The 22,743-nt window shown below is 40.1% G+C and overlaps 1 protein-coding gene across 2 annotated transcripts in view; it reads left to right on the top strand.

Moving 5' to 3' along the window:
* CHID1 (chitinase domain containing 1) overlaps positions 1–22,743 on the top strand; it is a 241,024-nt gene that overhangs the window by 7,696 nt on the left and 210,585 nt on the right. For both annotated transcript variants that reach the window (XM_074954813.1, XM_074954812.1), the window contains exons 2-7: positions 2,853–3,024; positions 6,175–6,324; positions 8,645–8,777; positions 9,308–9,352; positions 10,807–10,913; positions 17,754–17,815. In XM_074954813.1, coding sequence (XP_074810914.1) covers positions 2,914–3,024; positions 6,175–6,324; positions 8,645–8,777; positions 9,308–9,352; positions 10,807–10,913; positions 17,754–17,815 — 608 coding nt within the window. In that variant the 5' untranslated portion in view covers positions 2,853–2,913. The remainder of the gene's footprint in view (positions 1–2,852; positions 3,025–6,174; positions 6,325–8,644; positions 8,778–9,307; positions 9,353–10,806; positions 10,914–17,753; positions 17,816–22,743) is intronic.

Genomic DNA, 22,743 nt, shown 5'->3' with positions numbered 1-22,743 from the left:
TCATTTACACTTCCATCCCTTAACCAGTTTTTAATTAAATTAATGTCATCATATTACTCCTCATGCCTTGACTACTTGGTTTCCTCAGTGACCACTTGAGGGAATTACACAGAGGAATACCAGCCCAACTTGTGTAAAAGAAAACTTTTCCTCGAACCTCTTTTTGATTATATTTGTTATGAGTGTAAAGAATAACTTGACATTCAGTATTATGTGGTCTGTGGATAGGACCGTTCTGTTCAGTACTGTTTCAGGTAACCCATCATCTGGAGCTTGGAAAAGATACCTAGTTATTTTTTAAACCACAAGTGCCCATAATTTGCCACCACTGTGTTGCATCATTGTCTTGCAAGAAGCTTGAGTGCGACAATTCAGATATTAAGAATAAATGCACACAATCATATTTGTTTGTTAAACCTGTATCTCTCTTGGTTAACTTGAAACGTAAAGGCTAAGTTCACCAGGAATGAAAACCTGAATTGGGATAGGTTTTCCCCATATTCTACTGCTACAAGAAACACATGGGGTAGTGGATTCCATTGTAGGGGTCTGGAAGCAGCATTTCACCCTCAGACCGGGCCATAGACACTTTTGTGAACTTGCTTTGTTTTTGACACGTGACAAAATAAAAAATTCTCTATGTAAACTTAGCAGGGGTTGTTGTTGTTTTCTCCCTCCTTTACGAAGTTAAAGTGCTTCCCCAATCAGAAGCACTCTTGTTTAACTATTTGTAGGATGGCTAAAAAACTAAACTGACAGTAGTGATTAAAACAGAAGTTGGATGCTGTTCTGACTTTCAAACAAAGTCCAACTCTCTCTGCCAAGAAACTACTAGCCATTTGGGGGTGTCTCCCATTTCCTCCAGTCAAAATTTCCTGATACTCATTTTATAAACATTGGTGACTGTAAAGGCTTCTCTAAGGGTTTTTTTTCTTGTAAATCTGTTGCTTCAACCTTCAAAATAGCAATAGTTTAGTCCCTAAACTGGCATTTACATAATCATGGGAAGAGCCAGTACTGGGATTCTAGTTTATTCTTGGAATTATATGATATCGTGTCACTGGATGGCTGCCTATGCTGCCACGGAATGTCACTTGTGAAAGGCAAAGAGCTGTATTTGTTTGTCTGTGGTTACATCATTATTTCTAAAAGACCTATTAAGAACCAGTTGTGAAACTGATTAGTATAGATGCATTTCAAAATTTATTTATTTTTCATAATCAAAACTTACTGAGCAGCCAAAGTATTTTCATCAATACAGGATGTCTGGTTGATGATTTAGTTGGGGTGGGTTCTGCTTTGAGCAGGGGGTTGGACTAGATGACCTCCTGAAGTCTCTTCCAACCCTAATCTTCTATGATTCTATGGAGAACTAGTTTATTGTCTGCTTTTATGATTCAAGGAAAGGCATAGGTGGGGACTTTAAAAAAAACTGAAACAAACAGAAACTGCATGCCACGCTTGAGACTGTTCAGGGGCTTGACTTTCAGAGGGTGAGCACGATCAACGTTTTCTAAAGAGGCCTCCTATATGAAGTCTCAAGTTTGACATGTAAGTGACATGCAAAATTACTAATCACTTCTGAAAATACTGGCTCAAAAGTATTTGCTCATGTGACAGTCATGTATGAATGTGAGTGAATACAGCAGGCTAACAAGTGCAGAATTTTTAATCTATTCAAATTAAAGAGGTCAGACTCACCATTAAGGTTCATTTTATAAACGGTTTATAATTAAATAAAAAAATAGTGGAAGTTATAAGCATGTTATGGACATGAGTAGTATGGGTTAGATGGTTATAAGCACATCACTAGAAAGTGGTATAGATGAGCTATGGTTATAAGCAATCTTTTGACCTCTTGGTCTTTAGTAAATGCTTTATCTCTTTTTTTATAAACCTTCTATTCAAACTAGCGATAAACAGAACCTTAATATAGTCTGACTAATAAAATCATGTCTTATGGAAGGAGATAGCTATGTTAAACTTTACAGAGCAGCAAAGAAACTTAGAACATGAGAAACTGTAAAATATTCATATCTAATGTCCTCATCTTGATATTACTTCCCTTTCTCTTTAATGCTCAAGACAGGATGTCTGTTGCTTTATTTCATGTGCCCTTGCTGCTTATTTTCTTTGTGTCAATGATAGTTAAGGGCCAGCCATGTAATCAATGCTGTACATGTCCCAAAAAGTACAGGTCCTGCCTTGGAGAGTCTAAATCTAAAGTTTGACCTGAAGGAGGGTGATCTCTTAAATCACTTTTATTTTTAAAATTAAAGGCTTTGTGATTTGGGCATTGATTTGGGTTTTGAATGACAAAAGGAAGGGGCTCCTAGTTCAGAGGGTATTCAGCCCATGGGGGCAGCTTGGAAGATAGTGGGATGACTGGAATGGGAGAGGCCTTTCAAGACTGACCTTGTTGGAACTATAAAAGGAGGGTAGGGATGCAATCCAAAACAATCTCAGAATTGTAGATTGGAAGTAGGTGTGCAGGCCCTAAAGTTAGGATGCAAAGTTTAATGCAGTGGATGGGGGCACAAGTGCAACCAGTGGTGATTGGATTGGGAAGGGAAGGGAAGGCTTTTTTGGTTGTGGTATCTTGGGAACACTTAAATGATGTGTGGCCATTGGAGGTTACAGTAATCCTGGTGGAGCTGACCTGTGTGTAAACGGGCTATCCCATTTGCTTGACCTTATGATAGAAGGTGCCACTATACCAAAAATTTCTGAATAAGACATTGTGAAAGTATAGTGGACGAATGATTTGCTAAATACAGTCAACTGTTTGTCATGCAAAGTCTTAAACAAGAAAATTTGACTCCTCTTTAACTGTTGTATTCTTGTATTCACAGAAGAAAGAATCAAAAATCTAGTCTCTTTTAAGCAGAGCTGATTGGCATAGTGGAAATTGCCATGAGACTTCTCTGTACTGCACTTTCTTTGGCCTTGATTTACCAGCTGGTTGATGCTACGTTATCAAAGACAGATGCAAAGAAAATGGCTTCAAAAACGCTGGAGGAAAAGGTATGAGAACTAGCTGTTCCTGACAACTTGTACTCCAAAGTGAGTTAACGAGGAATATTGGTAGATGCTGAAGAGTTTTTCTACTGGAATTAATTTATGATGGTTTAGTACAAAACCAATAGTATAACTAAAGTATACTGATACTGAATAGTCTTAACTACAGCTGGATCATGGGTTTTTTTTAAATTGAAAAGTCACAATTTTAAAAGCATTACCAAGGAAGACAAGCTGTTTAGCTGATATTGAACTTGTAAGAATAACTACATGCACAGTGTTAAGTTCACTACATGGCAAAATATAAAGGTGTAAATTGTCTTGCTTAAAGAAACATTTAAAATTTTGGAACTGTGTAGCTAAAATGTCAAGTTTCTGATAAAGCACCTTTTAGTATCCTGAACTCATTGCTTAAAGCAAGGGTGGTTCTGACTGCCTTTAATGTTAAAAACAGTGCTTCGGGCAGGCTTAAGAGCAACAGGACTAGACATCCTCAATCCTGCCATAACTTCGTGTACCTGCTTCTGCTGCTTCACTTTTAGCATTGCTGCTACTAGTGAATGTCCTCATGCAGAGTCTGGGAAAGGGTGCGCACACTGAATGTAAAACAAGATTTCCCAGCGATCAGGTGCAGAGGGAAAATAGAAGGACCAAGAGCCCTCTGGAATCCCCATAGAAAGTTAAAGGTGAGGATGACAGGGATTCTCCAAAGTAAATGGTGAAAGAGTTATTCGAAAGAGAGGAGAAGAACCAGGAAAGGACAGAGTCACAGAAGCCAAGGAAGGGTAAGATTTCAAGAAGAGGAATGTGGTTGACATTGTTGAAGGTAGCTGACAGGAGAAGGAGGTTGAGGATGGACTACTGGTTCTGAGCTTTGGTTAGAAGGAGGTCATCTGAGAGTTTGAGAGTGGTTTAAGTGGAAGTCAAAGGGCAGAAGCTGCAATGGAGAGGGTCTAGGATGGAATTAGAGGAGAAGCACTTTGTACATGTTCAGTGAACTTTGAGACAGAAGAGAGACAGCATGGTAGCTGGAGAATCAGTGGTCAAGGGTTGGTTTTTTAAGATGGGAGAGACTAAAACGTTCTTGTCTTATGAGGGGAAAAAGCCAGAGGACAGTGAGAGTTTAAGGAGAAGAGTGGGCGCAAGGGAGATCAGGGGATGGGATGGGTTCATCGGGGCAAATGGAGGGGCTAGAGGAAGAGAGCAGACAACTATACTGTCTGTGACAGGAAAAGGAGATGAGTTGTAGGAGAGGGGAAGGTAAAATGATCTGAGGGGAGGAGGAAGGTCACGTATTTTTTCCATTTTCTCTTGGAAGAAATTTCAATACCCTGAGCTGGGAGAAAAGTGGAAGCAGGAGGAGGGGAAGATTTAAGGAGTCAGCCAAAGGTGGTTGGGGTTGAAGACATAGGATACAATTTAAGTGGGTAAAATAAAATAGTTTTAGCTAGGAAGAGGGCAGAAGTGAAGGAGGAGAGAATGAATTTGTAGTGGAGGAACTCAGTGCGGTTCCAGGATTTCTGCTAAAGACACTTGCTGTGTGAGAGCAGGAGTGAAGGAAGTGATTGTAGGGGGTGAACAGGGCTTGGTGGTGTGGTAGGATGGACCTACTGACAGCAGAGAGGGGCAATGCTGAATGGTAATCATGGAAAACCAAGTGACAGGGCATGATAGAGGGGCCTGATGGGCGATGCTGAAAATGGCGTGCGCAAAATTAAAAGCGTTCTTTAGAAAACAAACCTGTAGTTAGTTTTACAGTAGTGTTCAAGATATGCTAGGTACCGCTCGGAAAAGACAGTCCCTGGCTCCCAAACGTATTCTGTCCTCAAAGCAAACTGGGTACAGTAGCAAGTGGCACCATATCTGTACTCATACCACCTTAGGAGACTAGCCAGTCTTGGTAGATGTCTGTACTCGATCAAATATGGCTAAAAATAGTGGGACGTTGATTTGACTTTTCTTTCCAGTCAACAACATCAACCAATAAATGCTGACAATTGTCCACTAAGTGTGCACCTTGTCAGGCCTTAGTGCTCTGCTTTTGGTTACTAGAACTCTGACTGGTCCTTACTCTTGCTCCTGATGCCTCTGATATGTTCATGATTGTGGACACTTCGCTAGTGGTAAAAGCTGTATGAACTATCTCTACCTTCAATACCCAAATCACAATGGAAGTTCAATCTAAAATGTCTTAAATGTAATGGCCTCCTTAAAGTGTTTAACCAACACGCCAGACTGGGAACCCTTCATGCTTGCAATTGTTTTTTGATGTAATACTTGAGAGTACAGTTATACTCTGAAAAGAGACTATGCATCGCTTTATTCAGCTGATCTGCTGTGTATATGTATCACCTTACTCAGCTGATCTGCTGTGTGTCTGTAATCTTATCTTTCACTCCTATGAACACTACAAAACTCAGATCACTTAACTGTGGTAAGTTTTAAGTACTGATTCCTCACAAAACTGGAAATTAGTACATTGCCAATCAGTTGGGACTGTGTAAACCTAAACTAGGAGACAGTGGGGTTGTACTTAGAGAACTGGCCCTGCAGAATCTTTATTACTGGTGTGAGGAAACTTAGCTTGACTCCCAGAGTCCATGCTGGGTTTGCAAAACTGGCAGCTAGAAAAAAAAAATCTTGTATGATATTGGGTATACAAATCATAAGACACAAACATGAACCACACAGTACTGCTTTAGTCACTACTCACTGTAGAACAGCACTTAAACCTTGCTAATGGTGTCCTAGATTTGTCTGACTATAATTGCCAAGAGTTAAGTGTCTCAGGGTCTTCTTCCAAAAAGCAAAACATGTTAGAATACATTATGAACTTATTGCAAAATTGTCTTTTAACCTCTGAATGAATGTCATACTGCTCATGTGTGGAGACTGGCACACTCTATTCCTATAGTAAATTGGCGTTCTCCTTTTTTCTGTTTGCAGAGGAAGTGTGTATAAAGTAAGACTTTAAATATTGCTGATACTGACAGCATTTCTAAGCTCTAGCCTGTTCCTTTTAACTAAGCTATATTGCATCATTTATAGGGAACACTAAAAGTGTAATGATGTGATTAGAGTGTACATTAACTCAAAGTAGTTAATTGTACAAATGCTGTTAATGAAAGTAATTCTAAAAATTGTTTTCCATCTTAGATATGGCATTCAGACAAAATTGTACAAGACCGGGGTCTGGTAGTCACTGATCCAAAGGCAAAAGATATTGTGTTGGAACACAAAAGTTACTGTGCCAAGAAAATGAAGGAGAGACACTTCTTGGGAGATGTTCTGGGATATATCACCCCTGTAAGTAATAAAATACAAATCAGAGTCTCTGCTGAATACACAACAGACTAATAATATGCCAGGTTTCTCCATTCTTGCAGCCTCAGTAAGCAGATTCAGCCCAGCACCAGGTACAATATTGTACCTATCCCTTCAGTTTCCTTATAATATTATAGCTACTTCTGATGCTTGGTCAAATAGCCACCCAAGAGAAGAAGGATGGTTCATCAGTTGGGTACTAGTCTGGGACTTGTACCTGCGTTTGTTTCCCTGTTCTGATACAGATTTCTGTGTGACTTTCATGCAAGTTGCATAGTGTCTCTGTCTCTGTCTCTCTCTCTCTCTCTGTGTCCGTCCGTCCGTCCAAATTTCCCAGGGGGATAATAGTATTTCTCTATCTCACAGGGGTAGTATGAGATTGTGGTGTGGTCACATACTAGAGCAATGGGGACTGTATATGTACTATGGGTAGCTGCACAATGCAACTTGAATAATTTCAATATGGAGCAAAACTTTTTCTGCTGACACTAAACTAACTCTTATTTCCAAGCTCACTAGTATTCAAAACATCTCCTTAAATCCCTTTTAGAATAATGAATACACATTTTGATAATAGTAAAGGGCTGTGTAAACAAATAAGAAAAAGTGTAACCAGTTAAAAAAATTAATTGCTAATGATACCAACACTACGAACTGCAGTTCATCAGTTGCCAAACTGTTGACTTTTTTGTAGGGATTGACTTTTTTGTAGGCTAAGTAGAGGTTTGAAGGAGGGATTTGAAGGACAATGAGGAAATGTTACCCCTTTGACTCAGTACAAACACATAACTGGACTTATTTCCCTCCCTTTGAAGGCTAGGAGTTTTTTTTTGACAAGTATTCAGCTGTGTCCACTTGCCAGTTAAGCTTGGTGAAAGTTGACTTCCAAGTGAAGGGTCACTCAGGCTCCCAAACCAACTTTGCTTTTACTGTTAGCAGGGCCCTACGAAATTCACTGTCCATTTTTGTAAATTTCGTGGTCATAGCATTTTAAGTATCTGAATCCATGAAATTCAAGATTTTTAAATCTTAAATTTCACAGTGTTGTAACAAAACATGAATATGCATTTAAAAATAGCAAAATATAAACACGTTAAAGCCTTTAAGACTCAGCATTTTTCAAACCTATCCCTTGAAGTTCCTGTTATTTTGGGGCTTCAGAAATACTTAGAACGTGAAGTAGTGGTATTTTCAGAGTCTTCCACACACTGAAATGGTGGCTTGGAGGGTGAAAACTGGACCACTTATTTCCATGTGTCAACTGCAAAGCCACATAATGACTTAGTTTTCATCTTTAGCTATTACACTGCTCATCACTTCAGTAGAAATTTCTAGGAAATGTGCTGCATTAAGAAAGGTGGTCATTTTTTTTTTTTTTAAAGGTCTTGCATAAGAGTAAGGATGCAAGTGCTAAAGCAAAAATTGATGCACATCTGGCAGCACATGTTTTGGCCCTTAACATAGGAGTTGGCTAGAGGGGAAGAGAAGATGTTGCGGGGGACTGAGGGATAATTTCTTTTAAACAAGTCTTGGTCTAAAGCTATGTCTACACGATCTACAGTATGTCTACTGGTACAGCCGCACCGCTGCAGAGCTGTAAGTGTAGACATGCCCTAAGAAAAAGGAATTTTAAATATTCAGATACAATAGTGATCTTCCTAAATTTTCATTTTTAACAGTTTCAAGTATCTGGAGTGAACTTGTTTTGTTTAAAAACAAAATACTATAGGTCTCCCTGCAGCTTTTCTAGAAACTTCTTTTAGAATATGGCAAAATTCAGCAGACTCTGTTCACACTTCACTACAGCAAGTGTTTTGAATGCAGTAGATTCTGTAGGAAGCGTTATCACTTATCAAGGAGGGAAAGTATAATCACGGGAAGGCTAGGCCTTCTAGCAGACTCCACTTGGATATCCTGTGACTGTCTGGCTCTTCCATCCCTTATAAGAAAAGCAGGTGTGTGAAATTTCACCATTCCTAATTTCCATTGAAAAAAAATAGACTAAATAACCTATTAATTCCATTCCGCACTGGAGTCTCTCTTAAATTCAGTAAAATCTGTAGCTAAGATGGGCTTGTGCATTTACCTTTGCTAGATATTTCTAGTGTGTATTCCATAGTCGATACTAAGTAATGAAGCTCTACAAACATGCTAAAACACTTCCTCCGAAGCCCACAAACTGACCTGTAGTGATCCTTCCAACACTTTTCCTTGTAATATACAGAAAAATTGTCATCTGGCAAGTAGTGAAGGTTGCTGTAGATCCTGTTGTAATGACTTTTTTCTTTTTCCTTTTTGCAAGTGGAACAACCATGGCTACAATATTGCTAAAGTGTTTGGAAACAAATTTACGTTGATCTCCCCAGTCTGGCTACAGGTGAAAAGAAAGGGAAAGGAGATGTTCCAGTTCACAGGGCTCCATGATGCTGACCAAGGTTCTTTATTTTCATTGCGTGTGGTATTTGGATGTATATATGAAATATATAGTCAGTATTGCCATAGGCTGAATGAAAGACACTAATAATGAATCAATAAAATGATCCTTATGAAAATGGGACAGGCCACTAAAAATACCATCTTATTTAAACCTGTTCATCCCAAAGAATGATTGAAGCCTCCCCCCAAAAAATCAAAGCCTCAATATGCTGCAATCTGGTTGTTGTGACAAATGAGCCAGAACAAATGCTGTTGCATTTCGTGTGAAAGGCAGGGGAAACTTTTGTAAGGTAAAAATGTTGAACTACCGGTTTCCATATGGAATGGGGCAACTAGCTTTATTCTCTAGATATCAGTAAGTCTGTATTCACAATAGAATGACCTGTGGACCAGTAACACTTTCTCTTATGGCAGGAAGAGAGTTGCAGTGTAACTACATACTTTACTTGAAGACGTCTCTTGAAAGAGACATTATAGATATTGATATTAGATATGCTCTTAGTTTAACATCTGTTTCATTGTTTGACAGATTGGATAAAAGATGTCAAGAAAAACTCTAAAAACATCAAAATAGGTGAGGCTGCATTTTAAGTTTCTTGTAGTCTTCTGCTTGTGGTGATTGGCACAGGCAAGGAAGCCTTTATTTCAGGAGTATGGGGATGGGAGATGTTAGCTAAGCAAAATAGTCCTCATGCACAGTCTCTTAAGGGAAAAGACTGGAGAGAAAAAAAAGTATAAAAGAGTGCATCTAGCATTATTTGGGTCAATTAATTATTGGTGGCTCAGTAATTGAGCTACCATGCCTGTTGGTGCCCTGAGGTTTTTGTCCTGAGAAATCCCCCCAGCCCACCACCATTTTTTTTCTTGGTTCAGACTCTGGGACTCTGTGTTCCTGCCATCTTCCTTCTGGATGAGAATTCCTTCAGAGCTGATTGCCATGTTCTTGTGGGGAGAGGTTGGCCTTGTGACCACAGTACCCATAAGCTCTGGTTAGAGAATCAAACTGATGATCCAGCTAGAGTGTCTAGCATGATGATGCAGCAGACTACTGCATTTTCCTCTTAACCTGAAAGTCTGAGGTCTCTATAACAGTTTCGTATTTTAAAAAAATTGGAAAACATTGATATAGACACATCTGCTAAACAGATCACCTTACCTACTCCATGATCCTGCCAGTGATTGGCATGCTTGCTTTATGCAGATGTCAAAATGTAAAGAGTGGATTGCAGAAGGATGAAATTCATTTAAATTAAAAGAACCCTCAACTTGAACTTTTTAACTGTCTTTTAAAATACAACTTTCTGATGAATATGAATATATGAATTCTTTTCTTTTTAAATATGTCCTGATTCTCTTTATTAACCTAAAACAATTCTAAGCCTTTCTGCTCCTGTGGTTAGAATAGTTTTCCACCAGGTGGCACGTCCTCCTCTAGTCCACCTTGGATGACAGCCTTCCTAATAGCTCTCTTTCCTGCTTGCTTGTTGTATCTTCACTTCTAGTAACATGGGGGCAGAACTAGTAAATAGTCTTATGGAGCTTTGGGAAGAGCGTGTCTGAGATTCCTCAAAGACGGAATACAAGAATGTTGTCATGAGTGCTAGAAATAATCAAAATAGTGAAACTGAATAGACTCAGTGCTGCTAAACACACAAAGGTAATAAACTAAAGTTTAAAAGTAAAATTCTTCATCTTTCCAGTGTAGTAATCTTAAGCATTATGTCAATAATAGGTACAAAACTTCCAGAAGGAGACACTATTTTCAAGCTGGCATCCCTTTAAGATTGATTTTACAGCCCCTACTAATAACTCAGTTCTCCATTCAAAGTATCTACTTTGAGTCAACGTTCTTTAGTAACCCACTTTTGAAACAAAGGACAACATTGCATGAGCAATTTGCTTATCTATACTAACTGGAGTTAGAAAGTAGAGAAGCAAAACCTTTAGATAGGGGAGATTTTCCTGTGAATTTATCAGTGTAATCAGAGCAATTGTAATTTTCATAATTACTTGTTTCTTTCATTTCAGTTCCTCGGATTTTGTTTGATGGCTGGACTTATCAAGATTTTGAGAGTGTTTTTGGCAGTGAGGATGAGATAGAGGAGCTTTCCAAGACCATGGTGCAAATAGCCAAGGTAAAACCATTGCTAATACAAATGAGTTAACCAGTGGGATACCTGTTATCAGTTCCTCATAGCTGGATGATACCTTCACATCTTATAGTGACAATGACATTTCTATTCAAACAGTAATTAGGTAGGATGTTAAACAGTAACTGCTAAATTTAAATATCTTAAATCTGCGGGACTGGACAACTTGTACCCAAGAGTTCTAAAAGAGCTGAAGAGCTTTCCGAGCTGTTCAGTGAATCTTTTGGCATGCTGCAGCAGTTCTAGAGGACCAGAAAAAAATAGGGCTGTCGATTTTAATTGCAGTTAACTCGTGATTAACACAAATTAATTGCGATTAAAAAAAATTAATCGCGATTAATCATAGTTTTAATTGCACTGTTAAACAATAGAATACCAATTTAAATTTATTAAATATTTTGGATGTTTTTTTACATTTTAAAATATATCTATTTCAATTGCAACACAGAATACAAAGTGTACAGTGCTCACTTTATATTTTTATTACAAATATTTGCACTGTAAAAATAAGAAATATTATTTTTCAGTTCACATCATATAAGTATCATAGTGCAATCTCTTCATGGTGAAAGCACAACTAAAAAATCTACATTTGTAATTTTTTTTTTTTGGTTACATAACTGCACTCAAAAACAAAACAATGTAAAACTTTAGAGCCTGCAAGTCCACTCAGTCCTACTTCTTGTTCAGCCAATCACTAAGAGAAACAAGTTTGTTTACATTTACAGGAGCTAATGCTGCCCGCTTCTTATTTACAATGTCACCTGAAAGTGAGAACAGAAGTTTGCACGGCACTTTTGTAGCCAGCATTGCAAGGTATTTATGTGCTAGATATGCTAAACGTTCGTATGCGCCTTCATGCTTTAGCCACAATTCCAGAGGACATGCTTCCATGCTGATGATGCTCATTAAAAAAATGGTTTAATTAAATTTATGACTGAACTCCTTGGGGGAGAATTGTATGTCTTCTGCTCTGTGTTTTACCTGCATTCTGCCATATATTTCACGTTATAGCAGTCTCGGATGATGACCCAGCACATGTTGTTCATTTTAAGAACACTTTCACGGCAGATTTCACAAAATGCAAAGAAGGTACCAATGTGAGATTTCTAAAGATAGCTACAGCACTTGACCCAAGGTTTGAGAATCTGAAGTGCCTTCCAAAATCTGAGAGGGACAGGGTGTGGGTCATGCTTCCAGAAATCTTTAAAAGAGCAACATGCCGATGCGGAAACTACAGAATCCGAACCACCAAAAAAGAAAATTAGCCTTCTGTTGGTGGCATCTGACTCAGATGATGAAAATGAACACGCGTTGGTCTGCACTGCTTTAGATAGAGCTTAAGAATAGGTATGCAGAGTTGGAAAATGAAGAAGGGGCTCAGCAGGTAGTCACTGAAGGTGGAAGGGCAAGGAAGAAGAGAAGAGCGGCTAGTCCTATAGGAAAAGGGGAAGAGTTAATGGAGATTACACCAAATATGAGCCCCAGGAGGATACAGGATGGGTTAAAGAGGATTACAAGGGAGAATAGGAATGGAAAGAACTTGCAGCCAGAGGGAACAGGGGATAGACTGGAGAATAGCACCGTCACTAGGAAAAGACAGGTCTATGTGATTGGGGACTTACTGAGAAGAATAGATAGGCCTGTAACCAGAGCTGATCCAGAGAATAGGAGGGTGTGCTGTGTTCCAGGTGCTAAGATACGGGATGTAGACCTGAGTTTGAAAAGGATTCTAAAGGGAGCGGGAAAGAATCCCCTAATTATCCTTCATGTGGGAAGTAATGATACGGCTAGATTCTCGCTGGAAAGTATTAAGGGAGGCTATGCTAGGCTGCGGAAGACTCTTAAGGAAATTGAGGCTCAGGTGATCTTTAGTGGGATTCTGCCTGTTCCTAGAGAAGGGCAACAAAGGTGTGACAAGATTATGACTATCAACAGATGGCTTAGGCAGTGGTGCTATAAGGAGGGCTTTGGGATGTATAGCCACTGGGAGGCATTCATGGATAGAGGACAGTTCTCTCGGGATGGACTTCATCTGAGTAGGGAAGGAAATAGACTTCTAGGATGGAGGCTGGCACAACTGATTAAGAGAGCTTTAAACTAGGAATTAGGGGGAGTTGGTTGGGAGATGTCCAGGTAATCTCCACGCTGGATTTTAGCATTGAGAGGAAAGAAAATGGAATAAGAGTGGATACAGCTGTGGGTAGGAGGAAGGGCAGTGTAGATACAAGTCTAATAGGTTATACTGGTAGTAAAATGACAGTGCCTAATAGGGTACAGAATGTGAGTGAGGCCAAACAACAAAAATTAAGATGTTTGTACACTAATGCGAGGAGCCTAGGTAACAAAATGGAGGAACTAGAGCTACTGGTGCAGGAAGTGAAACCAGATATTATAGGGATAACAGAAACATGGTGGAATAGTAGTCATGACTGGACTATAGGTATTGAAGGGTATGTGCTGTTTAGGAAAGACCGAAATAAAGGTAAAGGTGGTGGAGTAGCACTGTATATCAATGATGAGATAGAATGTAAAGAAATAAGAAGCGATGAAATGGATATGACTGAGTCCATCTGGGCAAAAATTAAATTGGGGAAGAAAACTATTAGAGCCTCCCCTGGGATAGTGCTTGGGGTGTGCTATAGACCGCCGGGATCTAATCTGGATATGGATAGAGCCCTTTTTAATGTTTTTAATAAAGTAAATACTAATGGAAACTGTGTGATCATGGGAGACTTTAACTTCCCAGATATAGACTGGAGGACAAGTGCTAGTAATAATAATAAGGCTCAGATTTTCCTAGATGCGATAGCTGATGGATTCCTTCATCAAGTAGTTGCTGAACCGACTAGAGGGGATGCCATTTTAGATTTGGTTTTGGTGAGTAGTGAGGACCTCATAGAAGAAATGGTTGTAGGGGACAATCTTGGTTCAAGTGATCATGAGCTAATTCAGTTCAAACTGAATGGAAGGATTAACAAAAATCTGCATCTAGGGTTTTTGATTTCAAAAGGGCTGACTTTCAAAAATTAAGGAAATTAGTTATGGAAGTGGATTGGACTGAAGAATTTATGGCTCTAAAGGCAGAGGAGGCCTGGGATTACTTCAAGTCAAAGCTGCAGAAGCTATTGGAAGCCTGCATCCCAAGAAAAGGAAAAAAATTCATAGACAGGAATTGTAGACCAAGCTGGATGAGCAAGCATCTCAGAGAGGTGATTAAGAAAAAGCAGAAAGCATACCGGGAGTGGAAGATGGGAGGGATCAGCAAGGAAAGCTACCTTTTTGAGGTCAGAACATGTAGGGATAAAGTGAGACAGGCTAAAAGTCAAGTAGAGTTGGACCTTGCAAAGGGAATTAAAACCAATAGTAAAAGGTTCTATAGCCATATAAATAAGAAGAAAACAAAGAAAGAAGAAGTAGGACCGCTAAACACTGAGGATGGAGCGGAGGTTAAGGATAATCTAGGCATGGCCCAATATCTAAACAAATACTTTGCCTCAGTCTTTAATGAGGCTAATGAGGATCTTAGGGATAATGGTAGCATGACAAATGGGAATGAGGATATGGAGGTAGACATCACCATATTTGAGGTAGAAGTGAAACTCAAAGAGCTTAATGGGACTAAATCGGGGGGCCCAGATAATCTTCATCCAAGAATATTAAAGGAATTGGCACAAGAAATTGCAAGCCCGTTAGCAAGAATTTTTAATGACTCTGTAAACTCAGGGGTTGTACCGTATGATTGGAGAATTGCTAACATAGTTCCTATTTTTAAGAAAAGGGAAAAAAAAGTGATCCGGTAATTATAGGCCTGTTATTTTGACATCTGTAGTATGCAAGGTCTTGGGAAAAATTTTGAAGGAGAAGGTAGTTCAGGACATTGAAGTCAATGGTAAATGGGACAAAATACAACATGGTTTTACAAAAGGTAGATCGTGCCAAACCAACCTGATCTCCTTCTTTGAGAAAGTAACAGATTTTTTAGACAAAGGAAACGCAGTGGATCTAATTTACCTAGATTTTAGTAAGGCATTTGATACCGTGCCACATGGGGAATTATTAGTTAAATTGGATAAGATGGGGATCAATAGGAAAATTGAAAGGTGGATAGGAACTGGTTAAAGGGGAGACTACAACGGGTCCTACTGAAAGGTGAATTGTCAGGCTGGAGGGAGGTTACCAGTGGAGTTCCTCAAGGATCGGTTTTGGGACCAATCTTATTTAATCTTTTTATTACTGTCCTTGGCACAAAAAGTGGGAGTGTGCTAATAAAGTTTGCGGATGATACAAAGCTGGGAGGTATTGCCAATTTAGAGAAGGACAGGGATACCCTACAGGAGGATCTGGATGACCTTGTAAACTGGAGTAATAGTAATAGGATGAAATTTAATAGTGAGAAGTGTAAGGTCATACATTTAGGGATTAATAACAAGAATTTTAGTTATAAGCTAGGGACGCATCAATTAGAAGGAACAGAGGAGGAAAAGGACCTTGGAGTATTGGTTGATCATAGGATGACTATGAGCCGCCAATGTGATATGGCTGTGAAAAAAGCTAATGCGGTCTTGGGATGCATCAGGAGAGGTATTTCCAGTAGGGATAAGGAGGTTTTAGTACCGTTATACAAGGCACTGGTGAGACCTCACCTGGAATACTGTGTGCAGTTCTGGTCTCCCATGTTGAAGAAGGATGAATTCAAACTGGAACAGGTACAGAGAAGGGCTACTAGGATGATCCGAGGAATGGAAAACTTGTCTTATGAAAGGAGACTCAGGGAGCTTGGCTTGTTTAGCCTAACTAAAAGAAGGTTGAGGGGAGATATGATTGTTCTCTATAAATATATCAGAGGGATAAATACCAGAGAGGGAGAGGAATTATTTAAGCTCAGTACCAATGTGGACACAAGAACAAATGGATATAAACTGGCCACTAGGAAATTTAGACTAGAAATTAGACGAAGGTTTTTAACCATCAGAGGAGTGAAGTCTTGGAATAGCCTTCCAAGGGAAGCAGTGGGGGCAAAAGATCTATCTGGCTTTAAGATAAAACTCGATAAGTTTATGGAGGAGATGGTATGATGGGGTAACATGGTTTTGGTAATTAAATATTCATGGTAAATAGGCCCAATGGCCTGTGATGGGCTATTAGATTGGGTGAGATCCGAGTTACCCAGGAAAGAATTTTCTGTAGTATCTGGCTGATGAATCTTGCCCATATGCTCAGGGTTTAGCTGATCGCCATATTTGGGGTCGGGAAGGAATTTTCCTCCAGGGCAGATTGGAAGAGGCCCTGGAGGTTTTTCGCCTTCCTCTGTAGCATGGGGCACGGGTCACTTGCTGGAGGATTCTCTGCTCCTTAAAGTCTTTAAACTACGATTTGAGGACTTCAATAGCACAGATATAGGTGTGAGGTTTTTTTTTGTAGGAGTGGTGGGTGAAATTCTGTGGCCTGCGTTGTGCAGGAGGTCAGACTAGATGATCATAATGGTCCCTTCTGACCTAAATATCTATGAATCTAGATAGTTATTGAGCAGAACCCGTTATCAGCATGGACTCAGCCTCTGGAATGGTGGTTGAAGCATGAAGGGACATATGAATCTTTGGTGCATCTGGCATATAAATATCTTGCAATGCTGGCTACAACAGTGCCATGAGAAGGCCTGTTCTCACTTTGAGGTGACATTGTAAACAAGAAGCAGGCAGCATTATTTCCTGCAAATGTGAACAAACTTGTTTGAGCGATTGGCTGAACAAGAAGTAGAACTGAGTGGACTTGCAGGCTCTAAAGTTTTACATTGTTTTGTAAATAGCTCAGGAATAGATCAGTGGTTGGAGCATTGGCCTGTGAAACCCAGGGCTGTGAGCTCAATCCTTGAGGGGGCCATTTAGGGATCTGGGGCAAAAATTGGGGATTGGTCCTGCTTTGAGCAGGGGGTTGGACTAGATGACGACCTGAGGTCCCTTCCAACTCTGATATTCTATGATTCAAACAGGATATTGAATGAATTCTCTGAAGTAGAGGGCTCTAGCATCGGGGACAGAGGGGTCTTACAGTGAGCAACCCTAGAAACAGGCATGTTCTAACAGAAAACTAAAAATCAACTGTCTAACACTAAAAGAAAACTAAGAAAGGAGTTAAACTTGGGCTGTCTTCAGTGTCTACTGATGGAACAGGGTAGGAAAGGTAGCAAATGTGCAATAGGGAACAATTCTGTGCTTGAAGAGAAGTGGATTCTGTGACCCAATCTGACTCTGACTATAAAAATGGAGGAGATATGTAATAGTGGGATTCTGTATATATGCAATCATTAGTATATTTGGCAAATTATGGTGGATCAAGACCAAATTTTTCTAAGTTTTGAATGTGCACCTCTGCTGGCAATAGCTCATCAGTTACTTATACATAGAGGTATAATTTCTATATGTCCAAATACTTTAAGACTAAATTTAAAGTAGCTAGCAGAGTGTGATGTTGAGATTTGCTCTAGTGATTTGATACTAATCTAATGTGTTAATTATCCATTAATGAGGTTTTTTTATAACAGCTTAGGAGAATTGTTTGGCCTTTCATATGTTTCTAAAGTAAGTTCTGCTTCATTAATGACCAATTACATATTTCCACACAGCCTACCTTGTATGCAGCATGTGAACATATTCTTTGCTCTACATGTACAAACTAATATGACTGGGAGGGTGGACAGGGGAATACAATACATGTTTACAGAGACTGGTTACCAGTTAATGTATTAATCTCTATGGTATTAGTATAACAGTGTGACAGCTGAAGCTTTCTAACTTGCACTGAACTGTTCCCAATTCACTTTAGGCAGAAAATTTTGATGGATATGTAGTTGAAGTGTGGAGTCAGCTGGGAAATCAAAAGCAAGCGTAAGTATGAGCCTTTAGGATGCAGTGATTGAAAAAGTGGCTTCTTCAGTAAAAAAAACAACTTATCTTTTTAAAAAATTGTATAAAAGCTGTTGTAATTAATCCATATAGATTTTAATTTTATATTTGCACTGTTGGTGTTATGTTTTATTTGTACACAAGTCCTGACCCACTTGTTGCTCTTGTGAATGCCAGTAACCTTCAAGGATCCTCTTTGCCTTATAATTTCCATGCAGAAGTGTCTACACAGCAGTTAGGAGGCATGGTTGCAGCATGTGTAGACACACCTGTGCTAGCTTTGATTAAGCTAGCTTGCTCAAAATAGCAGTATAGCTGTAATGGCACAGGCTGCAGCATGGGCTAGCAGCCTGTGTTTGTACCCAGTGTCTTGGGTCGCCTCCTGATTGCAGTGAGAATATACCCATTCTTTGTAAAGTCCGTTAAGGTTGCTCAATTGTTTCCTCAGAATGGAAACCTTGAAAAGCAAAGAAACTGCAAGTTAAATCAGTTCCACCCAACACTGCTATTCTTCAGGCCGTAACCCATTGTTATGAGACTTCCATACCACAATAACCACCTTTCAAACATTATTCAGTTCAACAGTAAATCCCAGTGCACAAAAAATGGATAAACACTGCACCGTAGAACGTTGACTCGAACACGTACATGTTTTGTCTAACATATTAACAGATGTAAGTTAGTGGGAGAAACTTGGAAGTATGGAGCTGGGAGGAGTTGCAAGTGCTTTGGAGGGTAGGATTATAATTCAAAATGATCTGGACAAGCTGGAGAAATGATCTGAAGTAAATAAGATGAAATTCAATAAGGACAAAGTGTAAAGTACTCCACTTAGGAAGGAACACACACATACAAAATGGGAAATGACTGCCTAGGAAGGAGTACTGCAGAAAGGGATCTGGGAGTCATAGTGGATCACAAGCTAAATATGAGTCAACAGTGTAACGCTGTTTCAAAAAAAGCAAACATCATTCTGGGATGTATTAGCAGGAGTATTGTAAGCAAGACATGAGAAGTAATTCTTCCGTTCTACTCTGCCCTGATTAGTCCTCAGCTGGAGTAGTGTGTCTAGTTCTGGGTGCCACATTTCAGGAAAGATGTGGACAAATTGGAGAAAGTCCAGAGAAGAACAACAAAAATGATTAAAGGTCTAGAAAACATGACCTATGAGTAAGGCTACGTTTTAGTCACAGGTATTTTTAGTAAAAGTCACGGACAGGTCACGGGCAGTAAACAAAAATTAATGGCCCGTGACTTTTACTAAAAATACTCATGACTAAAACTTGGGTGGTGGGCCACAGGTGCTCTGCGGGGAAGGGAGGTCCGGGAACATTGCGGGTGCTGTGGGAGGTGGCTGGGGGACCCCACTGTTGCTGGTGGCAGGGGGTGGCGGGGTTGGCACCTTGGTGGGGCTGGCAGGGGCTCCCTGCCCGCCTCCACATCCCTGCAGCTTCTAGGCGGCAGAGGAGTTGGGGCTTGGTGCACTGCTCCTGCCACAAGCACCAGCTGCTGCAACTCCCATTGGCCGGGAACCTCAGCCTGCCTAGGAGCTGCAGGGCTGTGGGAGCTGGGAAGCCCCCACCCCGAGGTAAGCACCTCTCCCCGCCCCTAGCCCTGAGCCCCGTCCCACATACCCAAACTGCCTGGCTCGGGCAGCCCCTGAGCCAGCACCAGTGGCTGTAGAAGTCACAGAGGTTACGGAAAGTCATGGAATCCGTGACCTCCGTGACAGACTCGCAGCCTTACCTATGAGGGAAGATTGAAAAAACTGCGTTAGTCTGTAAAAGAGAAGACTGAGAGGGGACGTGATAACAGTTTTCAAGTACATAAAAGATTGTTACAAGGAGGAGGGAGAAAAATTGTTCTTCTTAACCTCTGAGGATAGGACAAGAAGCAATGGGCTTAAACTGCAGCAAGGGAGGTGTAGGTTGGACATTAGGAAAAAACTTCCTGTCAGGGTGGTTAAGCACTAGAATAAATTGCCTAGGGAGGTAGTGGAATCTCCATCATTGGAGATTTTTAAGAGCAGGTTAGACAAACACCTGTCAGGTATGGTCTAAATAATACTTAGTCCTGCCATGAGTGCAGGGGACTGGACTAGATGACCTCTAGAGGTCCCTTCCAGTCCTATGATTCGTAAGAAGAGCCCCCGAAAAATCTGAGATGGGCAAAGATTTCAAAAAGAACTTCTAAAAGCTTCCTGTGCTAAGTTACAAACTCTTTATTACAAAATTGCTTAAACTCAGTTTTCCTTCCAACATTTTTTGTGTCTAATTTGGAGACTGACTTTGCTGAAACAGGATTTTAGTCTTTTAAATCACTACACAGCCTTCACTTTGGAGTTACTATTGAGAGGCTCACAGTGTGAGCAGACTAAAACTCTTAGTCATTGAATTGGTTCGTCTAGGTTAGAAGACGGTTGAGGTTATCCAGCATGTTCAGAATTCCTGACCTAGTGTCAACTGCTTTTCTTAATTGAGACAGAAGAGGGCTTTAATCTCGTTTCCGACAGACTGTGGAGCTCTGTATTACCTTGGCTACTACAGCAAATTCAAAAGGATGTCCCAAGGCAAATGGGAGTACTCTGCACTTTAAAAAGTGGATGCATAGGTTCCTCAAAGAGAAGTAGTAGTTAACCTTTTGGGATGCATTTGGATTTTCTTGCTTTGAGTGACCAAATGCTGCACCTTACTTGGCAAACCTCTTATTGAAGTTGGTGAGAACCTTGATAAAAGACTGCAAGATCTATCCCCAGGAGAATAGAGCTCCACTGTCCTAAATAGGATGCAGAGTGTTGCAGCTAAGTTTTAAACTTTGTGTTTTCTGATCTGCATTACCTTAGTAAACATACACTGTTTAATCTAATCTGGATTGAATTGGACTGTTCTGGGTGGTGGTGGTGGTAAATAATGACTTGAAACATGAACTAATTACTTTCTAGATTTTAAGGTGGCAACAAAGGAGAATTTAACTATTGGGTGGGCTACCTGACAGGGAAGGGGTGATTCAGAGAACCAGCCCCACAGGTATTGTGTTAATTTAAAATGGGGGTGGGTTTCCCAACATCTGGGGGACACAGTGGATAGTCTTACCGTTGACAGTAACACATTAGTAACTTAGTACAGCTGGTGTTTCGTGTATCAGTTAATTTCTTATGGTTGTGTAAACAGTAAGATTGACTTTATATTATTTCATTGAGTAGCTTTAACACCAACTACAGACAAGTTTAAATATATTAACGTGAACTCAAAGGGCTAAATTGCCAACAGCACACGATTAAACATTACAGAGGATGTTGTTTCCTAAACTACAGGGGGAGAGTATACTTTATTTGTATGCTTTCAAAATGAGGCTTGCTTTCTCTACACTTCTGTAAGATTTTTGGGTAATTTATGGAGTTTAATTCTTAGAGTAGGTGTGATTTGCCTTCATTGTACTCCAGCATTCTCCACGTTGATACAGTAAGTACTATTCCGTTACTTCAAGAGGAGTGGAAGCTCCTCATAGTAGAAACAGAAGCTATTTGTCTGCCTTGTTATGAGGTTTTTTTATTTATGAAATTGACTGTTAAAACACTTTACATATCTTTAATGCTTACCCATTTTTGCTAGCCATGCTGATCAAGAGGCTTAAAATAGATCTCACTGACCTTGGCAAAGCTATAAGAGGGAGCAGATCTAATGGATTGCAGTTCTCCTTCTCTGTGGAAATGGTCCAAAATACATCTCTGATAAAAAGTTTCTAATTGTACACAAATTAGTGGGTTTGTGTTTTACAGTTCTGGTGTTGGAGTTTCCAGGCAAGTGAGCTTGGCTCCCCTTTGTCAGACTTCCACTCAAAACCCCTACTTGTAGCCTTCATTATTCATTTCCCCACTGCATTTTACTGGGGCCACTTAATCTGTTTTTTCATTAACCTTGCTTGTGTATAGTAGCCATAAGAATTTAGCTGTTACTCTGGCCATGAGATGACACACCCTTCTCCACCTTAAGATCACAGGCATAATTGAGAGGCACTAAGTTGTGGGGCCAATATCTTCATTTTACCCCTGGAATTCAAGTCACAGTATTTAATGCCACCATTGATCAGGAGTAATAGGTCTAAGGTCACTCTGCCCAGGTATTGTGTACGACAGTAGACTTTTGTTCCACCTTTCTTGGGGCTGGTGGACTTTCAGCAGTTTGCAGCTATATCAGTGATTTTGGCCCTAACCTTCTAACTTGCAGAATTAAGCTGACACAGTGCTCAGACAAGCCTGCTCTTGGATTGGTTTTTGCTCATAGTGTCTTGCTTTAGTGTCCACTAATTTTATGTCAAGCATCAGGGTAAAATTATGTTCATTTGTCATGAGTATGCATGAGTTGTCTGCTGCTGCTCACCAGAAAAGTACAGGGTTAGAGCTGTCCGTGTCCTTGTTGGTTAGTCCACATGGTGGCAGTATTGTAACATAATTCCTACTGTACACCAGCTGACTTTCAAGGGATTGCATTTCGGAAGTGAAAGAACATCAGAAGGTAGGGAGAACTGAAGTTGGATGTTGGCACAAGAATGAATCCATGTCCTGTGGAGATGTAGGTCCTTGACAGAACAGTAATTATGTATGCTTTATATTTAGGATCTATATTAATCCTGTTAAGTACTTAGTACAGATTTCCCAGCAATTCATCGCTTTCCCTGAGGGTAGGGTCGGCTGCTTTTTGGAATCTGACCTTGAAGAATCTGTACCATCATAGTGGTGCTCCTAGGAACAGCTAGCTTCTGCCATCAGATTACTTCCTAAACCAGGGATTCTCAATTCGGGGGTCGGGACCCCTCAGGGGGTCACGAGGCTATTACATGGGGGGTTACGAGCTGTCAGCCTCCACCCCAAACCCCGCTTTGCCTCCAGCATTTGTAATGGTGTTAAATGT

The sequence above is a fragment of the Natator depressus genome, chromosome 6, assembly GCF_965152275.1.
Source record: "Natator depressus isolate rNatDep1 chromosome 6, rNatDep2.hap1, whole genome shotgun sequence".
Taxonomy (NCBI): Eukaryota; Metazoa; Chordata; order Testudines; family Cheloniidae; genus Natator; species Natator depressus.
The sequence above is the reverse complement of the archived record's forward strand: the minus strand, read 5'-3'. Positions and strand labels throughout refer to the sequence as shown.